Here is a 22,525-nt window from a genome sequence, read left to right as displayed (position 1 = left end):
GGTGCATGCGTGCTCAGCTGCTAAGTTGTGTTGGACTCTTTGGAACTCCATGGACTCTAGCCCACCAGGCTCTTCTGTCCCTGGCATTTCCCAGGCAAGAATACTGGAGTGGGGTGCCATTTCTGTCGCCAAGTGATTTTTCCAACCCCAGGGACCAAGCCCAGGTCTCCTTCACTGGCAGGCAAATTCGTTACCACTGAGCCACCGGGGAAACCTATTTATTAGTGGTGCACCTAGGTATATATAAATAAGTGCATCTGCACCTGAGTTTGATACAATAATATGAGTTACTTCTCCTTTTTGTGAGGTTCTTTTAATGATACACCTTACATACATAAGTGTGAAAGTGAAAGTCACTCAGTTGTGTCCGACTCTTTGTGACCCCATGGACTATACAGTCCATGGAATTCTCTAGGCCAGAACACTAGAGTGGGTAACCTTTCCCTTCTCCAGGGGATCTTCCCAACCCAGGGATGGAACCCAGGTCTCCCACATTGCAGGTGTATTCTTTACCAGCTGAGCCACAAGAGAAGCCCATGAATAAGTGTACCTGCATATAAATATGATGAGATAATAAGAGTTGCTTTTCTTTTTCTTTGGGGTTTAAATGTTAGCTTTTACAAGAAGCTGAAGAATGGAGAGAACAAGTGAATGAGCTTAATAAACAGAAAATAACTTTTGAAGACTCCAAAGTACATATGGAACAAGTTCTCTGTGATAAAGAAAATCAGATTAAGGTAAACAGCCCTGCTAGTTTAATGACTGAGTTAAGCTAGATCTTTGTACTAATTGTGAAATATAAAAAATTTTGTTTTTAGCAGCTTTTATTTTGAGGAGATGTACTTTTTTGCAAACATTACTAGTTGTACTGTATTTGTATCTGTGTTGCCAAATGTTCTTTGAAAACTTGTAGATTTTTAGTATGTACACACACACACACACACATATATTCTCTGTGTCCTTTTTTCTTCTCTCTTCTGTTTTAGCCTAGATATTTAATGAAGAAAGACAAAGGATTTTGGATTTTATCTTAAGATTGCCATCGTTTTTGTTAATGAGAAGAGTTGGAAAGAATTTTATAAATTGGACAAATGAAGTTTTATGCATTGAATATAAATATGAATATCTTTAATGCCTAGATTAACTGGTATATGTACTTTCACAGAGATGAATATTTTAAGTAAATCTAATTGCACTTTAACTCCATTAGGAATAAGATAATTGGTATTACTGTTAAGATTTATTGATTTTTTTCCTACTTCTTATCTCTCCCTTCTACCAGTTTTTCCTGCCTACACTTTTAAATCTTAATAGATACTCAAGTATCTGTTTATTATATTAATAATAAGATGTACAACTAACATTCTGTAACCTGCACAGTGAAGTGGATGATGTCATCTTGAAAGCTATACATTTACACTATTTACTTCACTACTAAGGATGTTTTTGGGGCTTCCTCAGTGTCTCAAAAGTAAAGAATCCACCTGCCAGTGCAGGAGACCTGGGCTCGATCCTTGGGTTGGGACAGTCCCCTGGAGGAGGGCATGGCAACCCATTCCAGTATTCTTGCCTAGAGAATCCCATGGACAGAGGAGCTTCTTTAAGAAAAATCAAAAAGTACTGTAGCAAAACCTCTGATGTTCCAACTCAGATTCTATTTTACAGTTTCGTTTTCTGTTGGTCAGTTGTGTCAGCTGATCTCCTCAGCTAGTTGTTTACTTGATTAAATTGAATCTGTGCAATCTGTTTTCATATATCATGTACTCCACTTGGGGATTTGTTTAACTTTCACACAAAATTTATTCTCACGTTAATGACTACTCTTATTGTGGCAAGTGAGAAATACCATGTAAGAAATGTTTTGTTACTGTATAGTCATGTGATACACTTCGAGAAAATGCGCCATTGCTAGGTATTACACTTATTTGATTTGGGCTTCCTTCGTAGCTCAGACGGTAAGGAATCCACCTGCCATGCAGGAGACCCGAGTTGGAAGATCACTGGAGAAATGAATGGCCACCCACTCCAGCATTGTTGCCTGGAGAATTACAGTCCACGGGGTCACGAAGAGTCAGACCTGACTGAGCGACTGCCACTTTCAGCTTTCACTTTTCATATTTGATTTAAGAGTACCCAGTTTTTATTTTTAACTTGTAGACATTAATACTAAATAAATGTTAGTTTCTGAGAGTATTTACATATTTTATGCTAGGTAGAGAGTAAGAGCTCATGTACTTTTATCTATGTGGATTGATTTTTAGACTACAGTTACACATTCAGAGGTTGTAAAGCCAGCATAAGGCATTACCCTCTTTTTTTTCCCCCTTTGGTAAATGTCAAGTCTCTGACAGAGCGCTTACGAAAGATGAAAGACTGGACTGCTGTACTTGGTGAAGACATTGCAGACGATGATAACTTGGAAATGAAGAGTGATTCAGAAAACGATGCGTACCTAGGTATAACTCATCTTCTTTTACTGAATATGATGACTGGCTCTGGTATATCCTTTTAGTTCCCCATGTGCTATTATAATACTCCTTATATACTTGCGTAACATTCTTTTCCTCTCTCACTATCCCTTGTGGTTGTGTCAGCTAGGATAGCTCCATTTCAGTAAATCTGTCTTCGGTGCCTCAGATAGATAGACTTTCAGCCTTCTTCACCTCTGTTCTTTTTATGTGTTGTACATTATAGCAGTCCTTGGCTTCCCTGGTGGCTCAGTGGTAAAGAATCCGCCTGCAATGTAGGGGACCCAGCTGCAATGCGGGAGACACATGTTTGATCCCTGGTTCAGGAAGATCCCCTGGAGAAGGAAATGGCAACCCACTCCAGTATTCTTGCCTGGGAGATCCCATGGACAGAGGAGCCTGGCGGGCTACAGTCCAAGGGGTCGCACGATTCAGACATGACTTAGTGACTAAACCACCACCACGACCACAGCAGTCTTCATACTGCATCATAATTCTTTCCTTGCTTGTTTCCCCCTGTACTGTAAGCTAATTAAATGGATGGGTGAGTAGTTGGAAAACTGAGTGTTGTATAAATGAATGCCTCAGGATGCATTTTTTTTAGATGGTTCATATGGTGACAGTACTTTAATTTCGACCATCCCAAAGTCTATTGCCATTGCTGGTTGCAGTATGAAAACTCAGCAAAAGTTAGGTTCCCTATAGCCACTTAGTATATTTTCAGAACAGTTCTTTTGACTCTAAAAAAGAATATCTTGCTTTGATATATAGACTCACAGAAAATTGTAAGAACAGTACAAAAGAGGTCTCAGGTATCTTCATTGAGTTTCCCCCAATGATAGTTTCTCTGACTTTTGTAACTTTTCTCTTTTCTCTCCCTCCATCCTCTATATCAGTAAAAAATGTGTTAAGGAGAAGGTGTGATTTTTTTAAAGATTTTCTTTGATGGTAACATTAATGTCTTGGAAGAAAAGTACACTCCAAAGTAAAGACATATAGTTCTGTTTGTAATTTTTTACTTCTGCTTTATCTTGTAAGAAATTATTATGAGAAAACTCATGCTTAATGTTATTTTAATTTGGAATATAATTCTGCTCATATTTTGTCTGATGAGGAATTCTAAGAATAATCGAAACTGGGGGCTAGATTTAGGTGACTACCAAATACTTATTTTAACTCTGTTTTTGGAGTTAGTGGTAAAGAACCATGTTACAGATACTATGATAATTCCATTGCTTTTTTGGTTTAGCTTCCTGGGAGCAGGTCTGAGGCCGTTGTGCCTTATGTTAAATTCTTTATTGTAACAAAGGATTATAAAGCTCTAGTTGAGTGAACTAATAAAATCATTTGGCTGTCTGTTGTGGCATTGTACTGTTTTATCAAGTTATTATGGTTTTGTTTTTCGTTATAGATAATCAACCAAAAGGAGCTTTGAAGAAACTGGTTCATGCTGCTAAGGTTTGCATTACTACATAAGAATATAGAGAAACAAATAAAGCATGGATTAAATCCATATATCCTAGTAACTTTTAAATGTCTATCTTATGGTTACCGTATAAGTGATAGAAGTTTTAGAAGTGATCAGAATTTTCTTCAGTTGCTTTTAATTTTTTTATGGTAACTAGATATTCATATTGTTAGGTTTTAGAATTTATTGTAATAAAAATTTTCAAGGTGTGCACTCATTTCTTTGGATAAGGACTGTATTAATGTTTGCTACATATTTTCCCATACTTTCCTCTTTGGATGTTCTTCATTCTCACGTCTCAGTGTTTTCTAATATTCTGTTGCCCCATATCTTATCTTAAGAAGTACGTACTAGATTCGTTTTCTTGTGGTTTATCCCTATTCTCTTTCATCCTAGTAGTGGTATCCTGATCTTTATTGATCTATGTGAAGTTTCAGTAATGTAGTTTGAAGGTTGCTTTGATCAAAATTTATGTGCTGAAAGCAAACAGCTGCTGTTCAAACATTAATCACTGACTTCTTTATTCCTGTTTTGAGATTTACATGTGTTGATGACTTTGCTAACTTTCTAAGATGGAAACTCCATTGTTGGCTTGTGTAGTCTGGGCAGTAATTTCCTCGGAGTGTAAAAGAGCTTCAAAGGATTAGGATGGTATATTGAGATTTTTGTTTGTTTTGGTATAATTGTTTAATGTTGCTTTTTTTCTTCTCCTTCTCCCATTCTTTGAAGTTAAGAGCTTCTTTAAAAACCCTAGAAGGAGAAAGAAACCAAATTTACACTCAATTATCTGAAGCTGATAAAACAAAAGAAGAGCTTACAGGTAGATAATCTATAGACTTACAAAGTTTCTCTAAATAAATATGTCTCCTTATAGAGAATAGAACATTAATTGAATCAATTATGGGGAGATACAATTTGAATTTTTTTTTTAACTTTTACTTTTGTTCGTTATTTGTGAAAAGTTAGTCTGAGTTTTTATTGTTGGTAAAGCCATATTGTTTCCTCCATATTTATATAAAATCAATGGCATTATTTAAAAAAAAAAACATGTAAAGCTGTACTTTTAATTTCAGTGTCAAATATTTGGTATGGTTTTAGTTGTTTAAAAGTAGCAGATTAAAACTTAATTAAAAAAACTTTGTTAATTGCAAATTTGATTTTTAGTAGTGGTACTTCTATATTTCATAGATCTTTTTATGGTACAGCTTTTTCCTCTAATGTCCTTGCATAGTATATTAACATATATGGGAATGATGTTAGACCTGTAGAACTGATGTTTTTTATCATTGAAAAGATTTGTTTTTTAATTTTGCTGATAGCATTTTTTTCCCTAAAGTGAAAAAATACTGTTATGTTCCAAAATTTTAAAAGTTGATGTAAGTAACATTCCATTTTGTAAAAAAAAAAAAAAAAAAAATTCAGCATAACTGTTAGCAAAAAAAATGATGGAAGGACATTCTCAAATGTCAGCCATGATTCTCTTTGAATATGGGATCATGGAAGATTTCTGTTTTCTTTTTACTTATCTATATTTCCAAAAATTTCTAAAATAGGTAAACTGTGTTTATAATAAAACATCTTTTGAAAAGGTTGAACCACCAAAGGTACAGATTATTTAAAAAATTATCATTGCCCTATTCACATGGTACTGATAGTTGGGTTATTTTTGAATTTTGAAAAACATTAATATTAACCTAAAGTTTTGCTAGTGTATAGTACTAAAAAAGGCCTATACTTTAAATACTCCTATATGGGAGTACTAAAATCTCCTATATGGGAGATTTACAAGAGGAAAAGATAGGAAGCCAACTTTCAAGGAAGCCCTATTTTAGTACATTAACAGGCTTTCTTTCAGTGAGGAACTTGTAGTATGAATTTGCTCACCAGTTACCCCATCACTTAATATGGTATCTTGGCAAATTACTATTTTTCTAAAACTAGTATTTGGAGACTTTGTGTCCCTTCTTGCAAATCTTTCTTATTTTAGGGAGTCATGAAAGATAAATTTCTATAATTGATCTTCTATTCAGAACAGAAAGGTTTTGTTCTGAATTGTTTCTCCTCTGACCCTGCCGTTTTTGGTAATCATTTACAGTGTTATTTTAAGATACAGAGGATTTGAAACAAAACAGTTAAGGTAGAAGTGAAAAAATATAATGAAGGTTTAAGTGTTGGTTTAATTTTCTTTTTTAATAGAGATGATCCAATTTTAAAAGAAGTAATATCCAACATGAATGTCAGTTAAGTGACTTAACAATGGCTTGTTAAGAATTGTTAAGATGACATGGCAATGGCTTAAGGCCAAAGGTCAACAAACTTTACTGATCTAGATTTAAAAATTTCTTGGAAAGACAAGATGTGGACAATTTCCTGCACGTTTAATCATTTAATGTTAAGGTATTAAACTATCTTTTTGGTGTGTAAAATCAGTAAAATTCTAATGATTGTTAGTATGATTTTGGAATTGTCCTGTTTAGGCAGAGTGAGTTTTGCCTTGTTTCAAGATTTGTGGGTATGGTCGTGATTCATACCCATTTTTTTGGGGAGATGTCACCTTAGTCTTAGAGGAGCTGAATTATGTTATGTTGAAAGAGAAATAATTTATCTAATTAGTGCATCCACTAATTATTTTATAATCATAATTATTAGAATTGTTTATTTTAATTTTCATTGACAATTCTTTTAGGTTGAAACAAAGCTAAAATTGGTATTTTCCTTTCCAGTCTTGATCTGGTATAAGCCAGCAGGACTTTGGGGTATTCATTATCAGAAAACCCAAATTTCTGGCTTGATTTTTAACACGTATAAAAATTTTGGCTTAGAAAGAGGCTGGGTAGAAGTGTTAATGGGTAAACAACTTTTTATTTGGGAAAAATAGATGCATTATTAATCATGTAGGAGAGATTCACAGAAAATATTAAGCTAAAGTATTTGCCTTCAAAATCCTCATCACCTAAACTTTGAGAATTTTAGTGACTTTTGTCACAGAAAATTAGATGCTAGAATTAAAGAGTACTCAAGGTTTTAGAATTTTTTTTAGGAAATCCTTAAATAATAAAAAATGTTATAATAATTTATATAGCTCTTAACATGTTAAAGCAAACAAAATATCTTATCAATTTTCTGTTGGAAAGAATTTAGTTTATTAATAATTAGTTTTTGTAATTTTTATTTTTATAAAATATTAATATGTATCTCAAAATATTTGCTCCCTTAATTGTGATTTAAAAATTTTTTCTGTAGAGTGTATTAAAAATCTCCAGACTGAACAAGCGTCTTTACAGTCAGAAAATACACAGTTCGAAAGTGAAACTCAAAAACTTCAGCAGAAACTTAAAGTAATGACTGAACTATATCAAGAAAATGAGATGATACTTCACAGGTAATAAATTATGTTGGTCACTCCATTGAGTGGCAAATAAAATAGCTTAAAAATGTTTTACATTCAGCTTATGTGATTATTTAGGCTTCCCTTGTGGCTCAGCTGGTAAAGAATCCACCTGCAGTGTGGGAGACTTGGGTTTGATCCCTGGGTTGGGAAGATCCCCTGGAGAAGGGAAAGGCTACCCACTCCAGTATTTTGGCCTAGAGAATTCCACGAACTGTATAGTCCATGAGGTCACAGAGTCGGACATGACTGAGCGACTTTCACTTTCACTATGTGGTTATTCAAAGTTCTTAATTTATGATTGGGTTGCATTGCATCAATTTATTTTTTTAAGAAAGTTATTTGATTTTGAAACATTTTTTCTTCAGTGATAAAAATATAAATGATAATGGTGAACTCTTAAAGCTTCTGTATTAGTAGTACTGTATTGGATAAGGTGCTTTACAATTTGAGTCTATAAATTAAATTCCATACTCAGGTACTTTTTTTTCTTACATGTGATGTTTTTATTGATATTTGCAGGTTGCTTTATGGGAAGCAGTAGAATAAATCACCAGTTGTGATATAAGTAAAAACATACCTTTGATTATTTTCTGACATACAATAACAGAAATAAAACACTCTTTGTTTTAAGGAAATTGACAATGGAGGAAAATTACCGATTAGAGAAAGAGGAGAAACTTTCCAAAGCTGATGAAAAGATCAACCATGCAGCTGAAGAGCTGGAGACCTATAGGTATGAATATATTTCACCCCTTTGTTTTTGAGGTAGGAAGGGTATCCATACAAAAGCCCCAAAGCAGAAAAAAATAATAGAGCAATCAAAAAAAATCCCCCTTAATTATTTTTCCTTTGGATGTCTTGCTCTTATGTGATCATACAGAAAATATAAAAAGGACAAAAAAGTTTTTCTTTTACTCTATGTAATTCAAAATCTCTTAGATTAGTTGGATTTGAATATGGGCAATCCTATATTATGTTAAAGTTAAGAACTTTATGAATGTGACTAATTTTAAGGTCTTTCCTCTGGTTCACATGGGGAAGAATGTATATAATATTAATCAATTAGAGAAGTATGCTGCAAAAAGAAGAATAAGCCTTAATTAAAGTTATGAAGAAGTGTTTATAAAACCATAAATCTAGTTTTTACCTTAGCTCAATCCTTACTGAAATAGTCGATCCTAAAATAATAGAAATAATAAAAACCTAGAGAAAATAGGTGACAAGATTCAGCAGTACTCCAAATAGTTGTGATACTTCATTTTACATTAGGAAGAGCAAGCTTGAATTTTATCCAAAAGAAGTTTTTAGTCTTATAAGGTCTTTTTATAGTTTTATGAACTTTAAGTCTTTTTAGTCTTATAAAGGTAATAGCATTTTCTTTCTCACAGATCTTTAATTTCTTAGAGTTCTGTTAAGACTATAGGCATCTGAATACATCTCCCAATATGCTTCTTAAAAATGAAAATGAGCCAGTATTCCATCTAAATCTTAGGTAAACTCAAGTAGTAGTATTCTTAAAGCTTACCTAATGTTTAAATTATATCAGGAAAAAAATATGCTTTAGAACCTTGCAACTAAACCAGCACCACCAAAGGTGATGAACATGTGGAGTTCTAGCGTTACATGAAACAAAGCAGTCTAGGTATTAAATTAATTAATATTTTCAGTAGAGATAGAGTGTTCTGTCATTTCTTAGTTTATGTTAAGTAGAATAATTGTTTGTTCTTTATAGAAAGCGAGCCAAAGATCTAGAAGAAGAGTTGGAGAGAACTATTCATTCTTATAAAGGACAGGTACGTGTGTGTGTGTAACTTGAAACAGTGGTGATTTGTTTGAATTCATACCTGTTGTGATGCAGGAATGTAGTTAGTCTCTTGAGGTTTTGCACGTGGTGGCGGAACATTTCTAGGGAGCAAAGATTCTGGGCCAAGAGACATTGTTTAAAGTTGCGATGTGAACTACTGCTGATGTGGGAATTTGAGTTGCATAAATAGATAAACATATAGCAGCATTAGGGTCCTATGTATATATATAACCAGTCTGGCTAGTTGTCTCTTAATTGGTACCTCCTATTGTAATTGATTATTGTGTAAAACAGAAATGTACTAGACAAAAATTTCAGTTGTCTTTACATTGTTTTTCTTTTAGAAGTATAATAGAGTAGATCATATGTATATGAAAATTTGCTTTAAAATAATACTTGCTGACTTTTTAGAGATGAATGAGTTATTTTTGAGTTTATGAGTTTTATATTAAATCATAGTGGTAGGTATGAATGTTTTTTACAGAAAAAAAATAGTTATTAGTAGTATTTTAATGAATTTTCTTTTTCAGGTTATTTCTCATGAGAAAAAAGCACATGATAATTGGGTAAGTATTACATTTTCTTAGGCTTTTTTGTCAAATTGTTCTTTTTCCTAATTTACATGAGCAGTGTAAAGGTACAGTTTTATAACTGAGAAAAAAAGGTAGTGTTTAAAGAAATCAGTTTCTTTTAATTTCACCAGTAGTGGAATTACATCCCTTATGAACTAAATACTTTGTTATGATACAGTTATTCACAAAATCTGATTTTTCCTTCTCTGCTTTTAGCATATTACTTCTTTGCAAGGAGCTTTACTCTTTGGGGCTTATACTCTGGGGGAGGTGAGGCAATGTTCATGGACTTGTTTCAGGCAGTGGATTGCCAGCTAATTACTTGTGGACAAATATTTAAAATTCTCTAGGCTTGTGTACTCATCTGTAAAACAATGGGACTAGCTGAAGTAATAATCTAAAGCCCGTCCTAGTTCTAAAAATTATATTAATATAATTCAGGTATCTGATTCTCTGATTTTTAATTACTTGTTACACAGTAAGAAAAAGACCATCATGAGAAGTGACATGTCAGTGCTGTGGAGGAACTGTGTGAGGAACTGATAACTATATAGATTTTGAGTAATGATCAGGATGGTCTCTCTAACATGAAGAACTGTTGTTAACAGCTGGCCTTTGAAAGACTTGCCCCTCAAAGTCTTCAAGGGGAAGCGATTTGCACAGTAGGTGAATATGGGGTCCGGAGTCAGCTTGTTTTAGTTGATATCCTGGTTCTATCACCTACCACCTGTTCCTTACCTAAAGACAGATATTATTAGTATCTATTTCAGAGTTATTGTGATGACATTAAATAAGATAATTCTGATAGCCAAGTACCTGACATATAGTAGGCATTCAGTAAATGTTAACTGTTAAATTATCACTGCTGTCCTGAAGCTTGGAAGATATTTTTATTTTTAGGCATGGATGTTTCTTGGAATGGAGATTTCAGCTTAGAGTAAGAAATTAGATAAGTTGAATATCAGGATCCTTCCCAATTTTGAGCTTTTATATGCTTCTGTAATGAGGGTTCAAATGAAGATTTGTTATTGAAATAATACGCTGGTCTTGGAAATGAATTTAGTCTTCCTCACCCCTTTCTAAATGCTCACATGCAAATTATTTTTTAAAGATGGAGGGAACTGATGTTTATTAGTATTGCATATATTCTAGGCACTGTGCTCTAAGGCATTTTACATATATTACTCACTCAGTCCACACAATAAATGTAATTCAGGTCTTCCTGATAAGGAAACACCCCTCGGTCATGTGATCAGAGAGTTAAGATTGGAGATTGAAACATTGACCTTTTAGATTCTAAGTCTTACAGGTTTTTTTTTTAGATTCTAAGTCTTATACTTTTTCTTTTCAATACATTGAGATTCTTATTTAGTAAATAATGACATTGATCTTAAATTAAAACATGCAGACATTATGTCCTTAATGTCTCAAACTAAAAAGATATTTTATAAAAATAATATATACTCATTGAACAAAAATTTATACTAGGTAGAAAAGTACAAAGAATAATCAGCAGTAGTACTTTAATTTATTCCATGCTTTTATAGATACATATGTTTAAAAAAACAAGATCATATATTAATGTTTTATAACGTTTCTTAATATATCATAGATATTTTTATGAAGTTTTATATTTTCTATGAAGTTTTTCATTTTATAGACTTTTGGTTGTAATAAATAATTTCTTAATTTTAGGTGTTACTTTCTCTGTTGAGCATTTCTTTGCTCCATCCTGTTAGATTTAATCTTCCTTTAAATTGTCATAGTACTTTGTTGTTTTTTTTTTTGTATTCTGTGGCAAGTACTGTGGTTATTTGTATTTGTTCTTACCACATATTTAAGCTTATAGGGACTGTTTTGCTTTCCTTCTTAACACCTGTACCTAATAGAATCTTTTTTGCATATTGTAAGTGTTCAATATCTGAATATAAAATGTTTTAGAATACAATATGGTTGGTTATTTACTAAAATTACAGTTTTGCTAACTTCTGGGTGTAAATTTTTCAAGTGTGAATCACTGTCATCAGTCTATTTTTATATTTATTTGTTGTAGTTATATCTTAGTATATACTATACTATAAACAGAGTAGAACTTACTTTTGACTTAACTACACATTTTTGTGCCATATGTTTAAGAGTAAATATGTTACACATTAGCATCATTTAGAAATGATTTTAGTTCTGCATCATTAAAAGTTAAATGAATTGGTATTTTGTTAACAAAAATTGTTACAGTGGTGTTCTTTTTGTTAGTACAAAATTGATTATATAATTCAGAAAAAGATTTACACCTGGAATCTTTTTGACATTGAGTGCTAACATGTGGTTAAGCTATATTTTTGGTGACTATTTGACCAGTTAAAGTCAATGCTCAGGTACAGTTCAAAATTATAGACTGAGTTAATTTACCTACCTTTTGGTGACTCACATTTGCTCTGCTGTTGCTAAGTCACTTCAGTCATGTCCGACTCTGTGCGACCCCATAGACGGCAGCCCACCAGGCTCCCCTGTCCCTGAGATTCTCCAGGCAAGAACACTGGAGTGGGTTGCCATTTCCTTCCCCAGTGCATGAAAGTGAAAAGTGAAAGTGAAGTCGCTCAGTCAGGTCCCACCCTCAGCGACCCCATGGACTGCCGCCTACCAGGCTCCTCCATCCATGGGATAGTGAACTGCATTCATCTGACAGGTGTGATGTTCCACACTCTGCTGCTTCTACTCTGGAGAGTCCGCAGAATAACAGGGAAACATGTAGTATTCTATGCAAGCTTAATTTTACCCACAGCTATTTGGGTTTATTGCATATTCTTGGTATAAGCTTTTTTTTCTTGTAACATATGTATTGGTACTCTGATTTTTATTAAATGAAAGTGTCTCTAAGTAAATGTAAAAGACTAAGGAATATATCTCTACAGTGCTGTGTACTTAATAAACATGCAGCATGCTTTGATTATATTCAGCCATTAAAAAAAATGGCCTTTACCAGCATTTTTAGACTTTTATGGTTTCACAGAATTACAGTGATTTCTTTCTGGAGATAGTTACTTTGTCCCACTGCCAGTGTTGCCACGCATAATAATTCTGAGTCTCCATTCCTAAGCTTGGGTCCTCTTCCATTGCTCTTGTCATGTTATTTGGATATTTACAACACCAAGTAATTCTAATCCTTGACTTTACATCTAGCTGAAAGCATTTCTTGGCAAGTACATGATTAAACTCCAGCCTTAGGCTCATCTGGTTGTATGAAACTCATTCCTTTTTGATATAATTTTCTAAATTAAATTTTTTTTACATTGAGTTTACTGAAATGCATACTTGCATACTTAAGTGATTGTATGCAATTTTTGTATATTTGTATGCAATTATTGAGATATTTATGTATGCTTATATTATTTTCTTTAAGTTGGCAGCTCGGACTGCTGAAAGAAACCTCAATGATTTAAGGAAAGAAAATGCTCACAACAGACAAAAGTAAGTATCTTAGTAGGAATACTTTAAAAACTTTGCTTATGACTTTTATTCTTAGTTGTTATTTTATTAAGTAGTTAATATTTTTATAAGGATAAACAGACTTTCAGTGACCCAACATATCTAGTAATAAAGTATACCTTAGTTCTATTAGAGTTGACTAGATTTTTTGTTTGAAACACTTGTCTTAGAGGTTACTGTAACAGAAACTTTTCATAGATTTTTTTGTAAAAAGTATAACTTAAAAAATTTTTGTTTAAACCAGGGTGGGTAGAAGGAGATTATAAGAGCTGGAGATAGAAAGGATAAATCTCTTTGACATGGTAATTCGCAGAGTATTAACATCTTTAATGAATAAATGGATAGAATGTTTATTTTTCTTTTTCCATGGTTTTATTATATTGGATGGCATTGCTTTACAATAACAAAATGAAAGAGAGGATAAAAGAATACAATGTTCGATTGAAGGGAAGAGTAAATGGTTTTCTATGAAGACTGTAAAAGTCTTCCCATAGTGTTATAATTTCTTGACAGAATGTACTATCAACATTATCCAGTATTAGTTTTAGTCTCTTGTCTTTTCTACCCAGAAATTAAAGCCATATGATTAAATGTTTTATTTCAGATCTAATAGTATAGAACTAGAAATAAGATTCTTTTAAAATGTCATATTTTTCAGATAAAAGGTTTGGAAAGGAATAAACTAGTAGGATGAAGTAATCAGATTCCAATTTTATGTTATGACTGAAATTGTATGGGTAACACTACAATGGAGAGCTTATATGACTCAGAGCTGGGAGCCTTGAGTTTTAATTTTGCATAAATCATTTGAACTCCTAACTTCACTTTCCTTAGTTGTAAAATAATAGGTTTGAACTCACTGACCTTGGAGGGCCCTTCATCTTTCTAAAAGTTGGATTCTGTGATACGGTATTCTTTGTAGCCTAGTTTTGAAAGAGAACAAAACAAATCCAAACCTCCACAAAACATCACTATCATGAGGCAAAAGGAACCTGTTACCCTAAAATAAATAGTGGGGGATATATAAAGGTATTTTGATCAGAATAATTTTACGGGAACTGCTTCTTTTATGTAGATATTGAGATAATAAAAAGTAGTTTATAATAGTGGCATTTTTCTTGAAATGTGAGTGCTTCTCTTATATAGGTAACTTAGCAATGTTTGTTCTTTATTTGCAGATTAACTGAAACAGAATTTAAAATTGAACTTTTAGAAAAAGATCCTTATGCACTTGATGTTCCAAATACAGCATTTGGCAGAGGTAGTTTTTTTTTTTAACCCCTCATTAAAAAAATACTTATTATATTTTGTACATACCATTTATATTAGTGTGAATTAACACTATTCCTTATGAATTTTTTAGATTTTGGAGTTAGGGTTTGAATCTGAGTTCTCTTGTGGTCTCCCAAGTTTCTGAGTTTTGTTCTCTAGCAATACTGTGAATAATGGGTTTCTCAGTGGCATTTTGTAGGATGATGTATGTTTAGTACCTTGAGCTCCTTGGGAAGCAAAGTGCTTGGTACATAGTAAGGTACTCATTGTTTTTTTGGAGAGTGAATGGGTAAAGATTGCTTAAATGGAATAGCATTGTGACTGTTTATATATTAACCATTCTTTGGAATTTGCTTGAATTTTAAAAATAAGAATTAAAACAACTGGTTTGAAATAATGTAAAACTTCATTAAAAAGGTGGGAAAACTTTATTAATCTGAGTTTTGATTGCTTTAATTACCCCCAGAAGAACCAGTTATTTGGAAAATGTATTTAATATTTCTGTCCATTCATTAGTGAGTTAGCATCTGTATGATCTCATACTATTCCAAATAGTTTATTACATTTTTCAAAATGATTTTGGTTGAATTGGAATTAAGCTTCTAGGTAGTAAAAACAAACCTATCTTCTGTAGGTAGACTCCTCTTTTAATAACTGTTGAAAAGTTATAAAGATCACTTTGACAGCCCAGTTTCATTAAGTATTTCTACGTTAAGAAATAGCAGATTGTTATGAATTTCAAATAGGAACAAAATCTGGAGTTGAGGGAGTTATACAGAAAGAATTTTTTTATCTGAATCAAATGCAAAAATGTCTCAGGGTAAATAATGCTTTGATCTTTTGTTATAACTACATTTGAATATTATATAAGCTACATAATAAAATTTAGCATGTTTTGAAAAGTATTATTTTGGGTGGCATTAAAGTTTGTTTGTTTTTGATAATGTTGATTTTTGATCTTTGGAAGTGTAACCATGATTTGAGAATGGTGAAGTTTGTAAAATGATCAGACTTTTGGTCATCTGATTTACAGATAAAGTGATTTATTTGATGTGTAAAACTGAGTTTTCACTGGTGATAAACCAGAAATAATTTCTGATGCTTCAGAGTATTTTCTGTTTTTGTTTTTCAGCTTTTGAAAATCTGAACTTTACTCGGGTAATTCATAGTCCAATACAGGCTCTATCTGGCCCTGATTTAAACAGAGCCCGTCTATTGGTACAACCCTCACTAGCTGAAATATCTGGAAGCATACTGCCATTCAAAACCAAACCAAACCAAACAAACTTCATGCCCCTCAAATCCTCTTATAACTCTAAAATATGGTGTTCTTTGCTTAATAGCGTATGATCATTCAAGTGTATTAGTTACCAGAAGGGTGATGTTTTTATTGACTGGCGTGTCTATTTGGTAGATAGACTTAAACACATGGTTCTATATATAGCTCTATCCCATCTTAGCTAAACCCAAGTCACGTTCAGCATTTAGGACAGAGACTAAAGTTAAATTGGCAATAGCATGACCCGATGGTAACTGCTGCGCTAGGAGTCTAGTCTATAGAGTAGGTAGTTGAAACTGTGAATTTAAACATGCTGTTTTAATTATTCCAGAGCATCCCCCATATGATCCCTCACCATTGGGTCGGCCTTCACCTGAAATGAGAGCTTTTCTCTCCCCTCCAACTTTGTTGGAGGGTCCACTCAGACTCTCACCTTTGCTTCCAGGGGGAGGAGGAAGAGGTATATTGTTTAAACATCTTTATTACTCTAGATTTCTTCCTTACTTTATATTTTCATCTCAACTTATCTTTAAAATCATCTTTAAAGTAAACCTTTGCAAAATACAGGCATTCCTTGCACTTACTTTGGGTTAATTTTCGTTTGGAAAAGGAACTCTGTGACATCTAATTTGAATATATTTTTCCCTTAGAAACCTATTTCTAATGGATTACATTTTGGTCAGGGAGTTCATATATCATCTTTTAAAATCTTTTAGAAAACTGTATCCTTTGCTACATAATATATAGCTTTATAAAAGTATACATGAAATACAGTAACAGTATAACCTAGCATAAAATTGTATTTTAATTAAGCATTATTAGAATACAGAATTTTAAAAAAATCTTTTTTTACTTCATTATCATGATCTTTTTATTGTAGAAAATCAAAAAGTGAAAGAGCTGTTTTTTTGTTTTTTTTTTTTAAGAAATAAGGAATTCAGAAGTGCTCTCTTGTAGGCATAGTTTTGTTGGGAACCTTAAAAGAGTCCTAAATCATTTGCTAATACTTTGAGAAACTGACCCAAGATTGTGTGCTTTGTTACCCCCTTATGTGTTTTTTAGAATTTCCAGGGCCATTCAAGCCCAAGCATGAGCTATTGATCTTTCTGCAGTTACCTCATCAGCATTGATGTTACCTGTATACTTCTTTTGATCTGGAGTTTTCCTCTTTTGATCTCTCAACTATATTTTGTTTGTCAAGTTACTTTAAAACTTTTCTTTGCGTTGTGGCAAAATTCAAACATATTTATTCCAAAATCAAGAGCTTTAGGTTTTTAGCCCTGAATTTGTGTTTATATCATGTCATATTACTCATGAACATAAGTGTTATTGAAGCCAGTCACATGAAATAGTACTACCCTTACTATCTGTGATGCTTTCTGATAACTTCTATTCAGTTCTATTCCATTTCATTAAGAAAGAATACTAGTTAAGATTAACTTCATACACCACAATGGGTTGCAGCCAACAGTCTGAAAAACAATGCCCTAAAAGTAAGGGTATAAACTAGCTGAATTGCCAATGTGAATCACTAGAAGTTGAATGACATAAGTCAAGGATTGCTTGTAGTTAATTGAATATTTGAAATAACAGTAAAAATTACCTTTGATTTCGCCTCTCCTATTTAAATTACTTTCCTTTCTTTTTAAATAACTTTCAAGATACAGTGTGATTAGATCATTTGCAAGGGTGTTTTATTGTTTGTTAGAAAAGCTACCGAAGTTTTAGGTAAGTTATCAGCAGGTCTTAAAAGAGTTGCTTTGAACTGAAAGTTTCTATGACTCACAAAAGAAGAATGACCTTTCTTTTCCTTCCTCTTATCTTTTTTTTTTGAAAGTTTGGATGAGATACATGTTTGAGTAAGTTTGAGTGTAAGGAAAATAATTTCTTTTTAGAGTAAATTGTATGTAACTTGTGGACTGAATGAAAAACCTTGACCTTTAGTATGTTCATGTTGGCAGTTTTTCACCTAAAATAGTCACTTGGCCTGTACTTTTTTCCTCTGGAAGTAAGCAATCAGGAGAAAGTCTTTAAATGTCTCCTTTAAAGATCCATTTTTCACTCTACACAACCTCAGCCTAATTGACTCTTGAACATTTTTCGCTGATTTAATTTTCTGCTTTCCCAGCCTTTTTTTTTTCCTTCTGATGAACTGACTAGAAGGATGAATACACTAGAAGGAATAAGGAAAAGTTGACCTTCTGACATAAAAGTCAGTTGGCTTCCTGACAACAAGAGTTGATAGAACAATTTTTAAAATTACTAAAATTAAAAAAAAAAGAATGCTTATACTGATTGGTACAAGTTACCATATTACTTATCATATTACTTTTATCTCTTAAAGGAAGTAGTGAAATGTGGGGAGCATTTTAGAATATTTCTATTAAAATAATTGGTTTTTAAAGTTGTTCTTTGAAAAGTTAAATAAGTTTTTGTTTTCTGGGCAATATAATTTTGAGGAGACCTCATTCCCCCTTCAATGGCAGGTGAAATATTAATTAATTTTGTTATTTAATATTACAACTTTTTATATTTGTGTTTTTCACTTTAATTGAGTATGGGTTATTAGTTGAGGTGCCATTCTTTCTGTGGTCATAGGAAGGGAACTTTGGAATGATTCTCTTTCTTTATAAATGTCAGCATGTCAGATTTTCTTATCCAAATGAGTGTTACCTTGCTCAGAGTGTTTATTTCAACAGTGCTGCTGCTTTTGAAACTCTTTTATTTTAGACTTGCTTTCAGAGTTGCGAGCTCTCTTTGGAGGTGAACTTGATATTTAAAAATTGCTAGAAACCAGGAAATGGCAACCCACTCCGGTGTTCTTGCTTGGAGAATCCCAGGGTTGGCAGAGCATGGTGGGCTGTTGTCTATGGGGTCGCACAGAGTTGGACACGACTGAAGTGACTTAGTGGCAGAAGCCACTTAAAGCCAAATTTATTTGGCATATATAAATTTTGTAATCAGACTGGTTAAAATCATTTCTGAGGCAGAAGTCATGAAGAGTCATGCCTCTACTTACTACAGTAGTAAGATACAATTTCTTGAGTGGCTCTTAAGTTAATAAAAGAAACTTTGAGTAGTTGCAGAATTATTAAAATAGGTATATAGCCTCTAAGATGACTGTTCTAAAGGCTTCATACCCTTTGACTATTGGCATATTAGTTTAATTAACAAAAATCTCATAATTATTACATCTGATATAGAAATCCTTTACTTTGCTATTTACTTTCTACTCTTATTTTTCAGACTTAGTATTTATAATTTCCAATTTAACCACTGACTTAATATGTAAATAATGATAGTAATAACATTTAAGAATGAGTTTTATAGGCAAGTATTTATGTATATGACAAAATATTTCCTTTTGTTTTAGAAATGGCTTTCATAGGATAGAGTTATAGTCTAATGTGTCTTAGGAAAACTTGGTTGGAATCTGATTGTTTTGCCTTTCAAAAAAGGCCTGGATTTTATTTGATGAGAGATCTTATAATACTTTTTTAGATAAAACAGTTGTATCTTTCTTCTTTAATTAGGCTCAAGAGGCCCAGGGAATCCTCTGGACCATCCAATTACCAATGAAAGAGGAGAATCAAATTCTGATAGGTTAACTGATCCTCACAGAGCATCGTCTGACACTGGTTCCCTTTCACCACCCTGGGAACAAGATCGTAGGATGATGATTCCTCCATCAGGTATGGAATGAGTATAGTTAGTGTGTATATTTGAAAGGCAGCCAGTATGTGCAGCATACAGGAATGAAAGAATAGAGAAGTACACGTGTGCCCTGTCTTAAGAAGAACCATGATAAATATTAGAAAACAGTAGTAACACAAATTTCCAAAGAGAATGATTAGGGATAATTATTCACATTGTAGAAAACTGTCCTCCCTCCATCCCCACCATGCAATGTCTTTATAGTTTTTGTAGCTCATAGAAGTGATACATGTTTATATTTATGTTAGAAAATTCAAACAATGGAGAAATGTATTATTAGGAAAGTGAAAAAAGTCCCCCTTGTCATCTTAAGCATGCCCCTCCCAGAATGTAGTTTTATATCTTTTAAGGAGTTCTTTTTTGGTGTGTTTTCATAAACATAGGTATACCCATTCCTTCATCACTTCTTTGCAGTTATGCTATTCACCTTCTTATAATTGTCTTTTTACCCTTGAACAATATATCTTAGATTAATTGTAAAGATAAATATATTTACCGGAAGACTCACAGTAGAATATTCTGAAGTAAGGCAATAAATTCCCTTATAGCCTCTGTTTGCCCAAGGAATGTTATTAAAATTATTCAGTTTGCTAAACTTTTATTTATGCACAGTGTTTCAGGGACAGACACTGTTATGTAGAGCAAGCTATGCCTGCTTTGCATAAATTAGTTACATTAAAAAAAATACTAGTTCGGATTGCTTCTTGAGGAGTTGTAGAAGGAAGAATATTATGGTTAAAAAAACCTTTAATTCCAATTAGCCTTTGCTTTGTTAGTGTGTGTATGTGGTATGAAGTGGTAATTTCTTTGGTTTGAGGTTACTTTCGTTTGATATCATTAGAGTATCAGCTTCATAAAAACAGAGATTTGTGTCACTTTAGTTCACTGCTATATCTCCAGAACCTAGAACAATGCTGAGCCTGTAGTATTTGCCCAGTAAATATTTGCTGAATGAATGAATACCCAAATAATTCTAAGAAAGCTGAATAGTTTTCTTACTGTTTTATATTTAGAAATATATATGCTGTGACTTTCAAACTTAAGAATCTGTTAATAGGTGGCATAGAAATCTTTCAAGGACTTTTTTCTTAAGTAGCATTCATTTTAAACTTTAGATGTGATAAAAATAAAGATGAATAATTTACAGCCCCTTTCTTAAGGAGTTTGATTTCAAGCTTTTGGTGTATATTGTATTTCTCTGTGTGTGTGTGTGTGTATATACATATATATGGGCTTCTCTGGTGGCTCAGAGGTTAAAGCCTCTGCCTGCAATGTGGGAGACCTGGGTTCAATCCCTGGGTCAGGAAGATCCTCTGGAGAAGGAAATGGCAACCCACTCCAGTATTCTTGCCTGGAGAATCCCATGGATGGAGGAACCTGGTGGGCTACAGTCCACGGGGTTGCAAAAGTCGGACACGACTGAGTGACTTCACTTTCATATATATATATATACACACACATATGTATATATATTTAAAATGTTTTGTTTGGGAGCATTAGGTCTTAGCGGGATCTTTCTTTGTGGCTCACATGGGCTCAGTTGCTCCAAGGCATGTGGGATCTTAGTTCCCTGATCAAGGATCAAACTCATGTCCCCTGCATTGCAAGGTGGATTCTTAACCACTGAACCACCAGGGAAGTCTCATATTTTTGTAAAGGATGTTCCTTTTGAGAATTTACAAGCTGTCACATGCTCTGCCTGTCCCTCCAAGTATTATCTAGTGTGGTGATGCTCAAACTTGGCTTATCATCAGAAATAATCGAGGGGACTTAAAAAAATGCAAATACCTGGGTTTCACCGCATTCCCCTGCCCTTGTTTTTCTGTAAATTTCATTGAAGTATAGTTGATTTATGATGTTGTCATTACACCTTCTGAACATGATCTCTGGAGGTAAGATCTGTATTTCCCAAAAAAACCTCTCTAGGAGGTTCTGAGGAATAGCTAAATTTAAAAACCACTAATTTATCCAGTGCCCTTACTGGAGAGAAGGGAACTGAGTCCCAGAAGAGGGATTTTCTCTGACAGTCTTAGGTTAGAACAGTTAGCCAGGTGAGGAGCTGAGGCTAGAACTTTTTTGGTTGAATAATTTCTGTTGATCTATCTTTAAGTTTACTGACTCTTTCCAGTGTTACTTCCATTCTTCTGTTAAGCCCATCTGATACATTTGGGGCTTTCCTGGTGGCTTAGCAGTAAAGAATCTGCCTGCCAGTACAGGATACATGGATTTGATCTCTGGTCGGGAAGATCCCCTGGAGAAGGAAGTGGCAACCCACTCCAGCATTCTTGCTTGGGAAATCCTGTGGTCCAAGGGGCCTGGCAGGCTACAGTCCACAGGATCACAAAGAGTTGGACACGATTGAGCAACTAACCAACCCCATGGACTGTAGCCTCTGTCCAGAATTCTGCAGGTGAAAAAGTATTTGGATTAGAAATTAAGAAATTTGATTACTGATCTTCACTCTTTAATCTTTTTATGTGATTTTTGAAATTTGTTTTATCTCTTTGGACCTCAGTCCTTTTATACAGTGAGAGAGATGAACTGAGTGATCTGTGTAATCTGTTTATCTGAGTAATAGAACATTTAGTTCAGTATTAATGGTTAATGTTGAGATGTTCTAGAAAATGTTCAATCTAGTTGATAGAGCAAATAATATAATATACAATGTTGGTAAAACCGAAGACTATTTACAGCATTCTTTTCGAAATCCAATTGTGAACACACCTTTTTCATTTTAAAAACTTAATTGAGGGACTTCCTGTTCTAGGTCAAGCTACCTTTTAATCAAACTGGTAAATGTTGACAGCAGTAAGTTATGTAATACCTAGAGCAACCACTAAAAAGTCTTCTTAAAGAGATATACTGAGGAATGCTTTGGATCAGATAAATTGTCATCGGAATAGACCTGCTTTTCAAGCCCCAAGGAAACATTTCCCAAGATAGATCATATCCTGGGTCATGAAACAACATTTAACAAATCTAAAAGAATTGAAATCATATCGTGTGTTCTCTGATTACAGTGGAATCAAACTAGGTTGAATTATTGATACATGCAACAATTTGAATAGATC

At 33.4% G+C, this 22,525-nt stretch overlaps 1 protein-coding gene across 17 annotated transcripts in view; it reads left to right on the top strand.

The window, feature by feature from the left end:
- The window catches only part of MIA2 (MIA SH3 domain ER export factor 2), a 95,173-nt gene that overhangs the window by 57,506 nt on the left and 15,142 nt on the right, over positions 1–22,525 (top strand). For 10 of the 17 annotated variants that reach the window (XM_040256707.1, XM_040256706.1, XM_040256717.1 and 7 more), the window contains 12 exons: positions 615–737; positions 2,342–2,456; positions 3,880–3,926; positions 4,666–4,756; positions 7,180–7,318; positions 7,959–8,060; positions 9,060–9,120; positions 9,662–9,697; positions 13,104–13,171; positions 14,368–14,450; positions 16,072–16,200; positions 19,274–19,432. In XM_040256707.1, coding sequence (XP_040112641.1) covers positions 615–737; positions 2,342–2,456; positions 3,880–3,926; positions 4,666–4,756; positions 7,180–7,318; positions 7,959–8,060; positions 9,060–9,120; positions 9,662–9,697; positions 13,104–13,171; positions 14,368–14,450; positions 16,072–16,200; positions 19,274–19,432 — 1,153 coding nt within the window. The remainder of the gene's footprint in view (positions 1–614; positions 738–2,341; positions 2,457–3,879; positions 3,927–4,665; positions 4,757–7,179; positions 7,319–7,958; positions 8,061–9,059; positions 9,121–9,661; positions 9,698–13,103; positions 13,172–14,367; positions 14,451–16,071; positions 16,201–19,273; positions 19,433–22,525) is intronic. The other 7 variants (XM_040256709.1, XM_040256708.1, XM_040256721.1 and 4 more) reach the window with 1 other exon arrangement.

The sequence above is a fragment of the Oryx dammah genome, unplaced genomic scaffold, assembly GCF_014754425.2.
Source record: "Oryx dammah isolate SB20612 unplaced genomic scaffold, SCBI_Odam_1.1 HiC_scaffold_16, whole genome shotgun sequence".
Taxonomy (NCBI): domain Eukaryota; kingdom Metazoa; phylum Chordata; class Mammalia; order Artiodactyla; family Bovidae; genus Oryx; species Oryx dammah.
The sequence above is the reverse complement of the archived record's forward strand: the minus strand, read 5'-3'. Positions and strand labels throughout refer to the sequence as shown.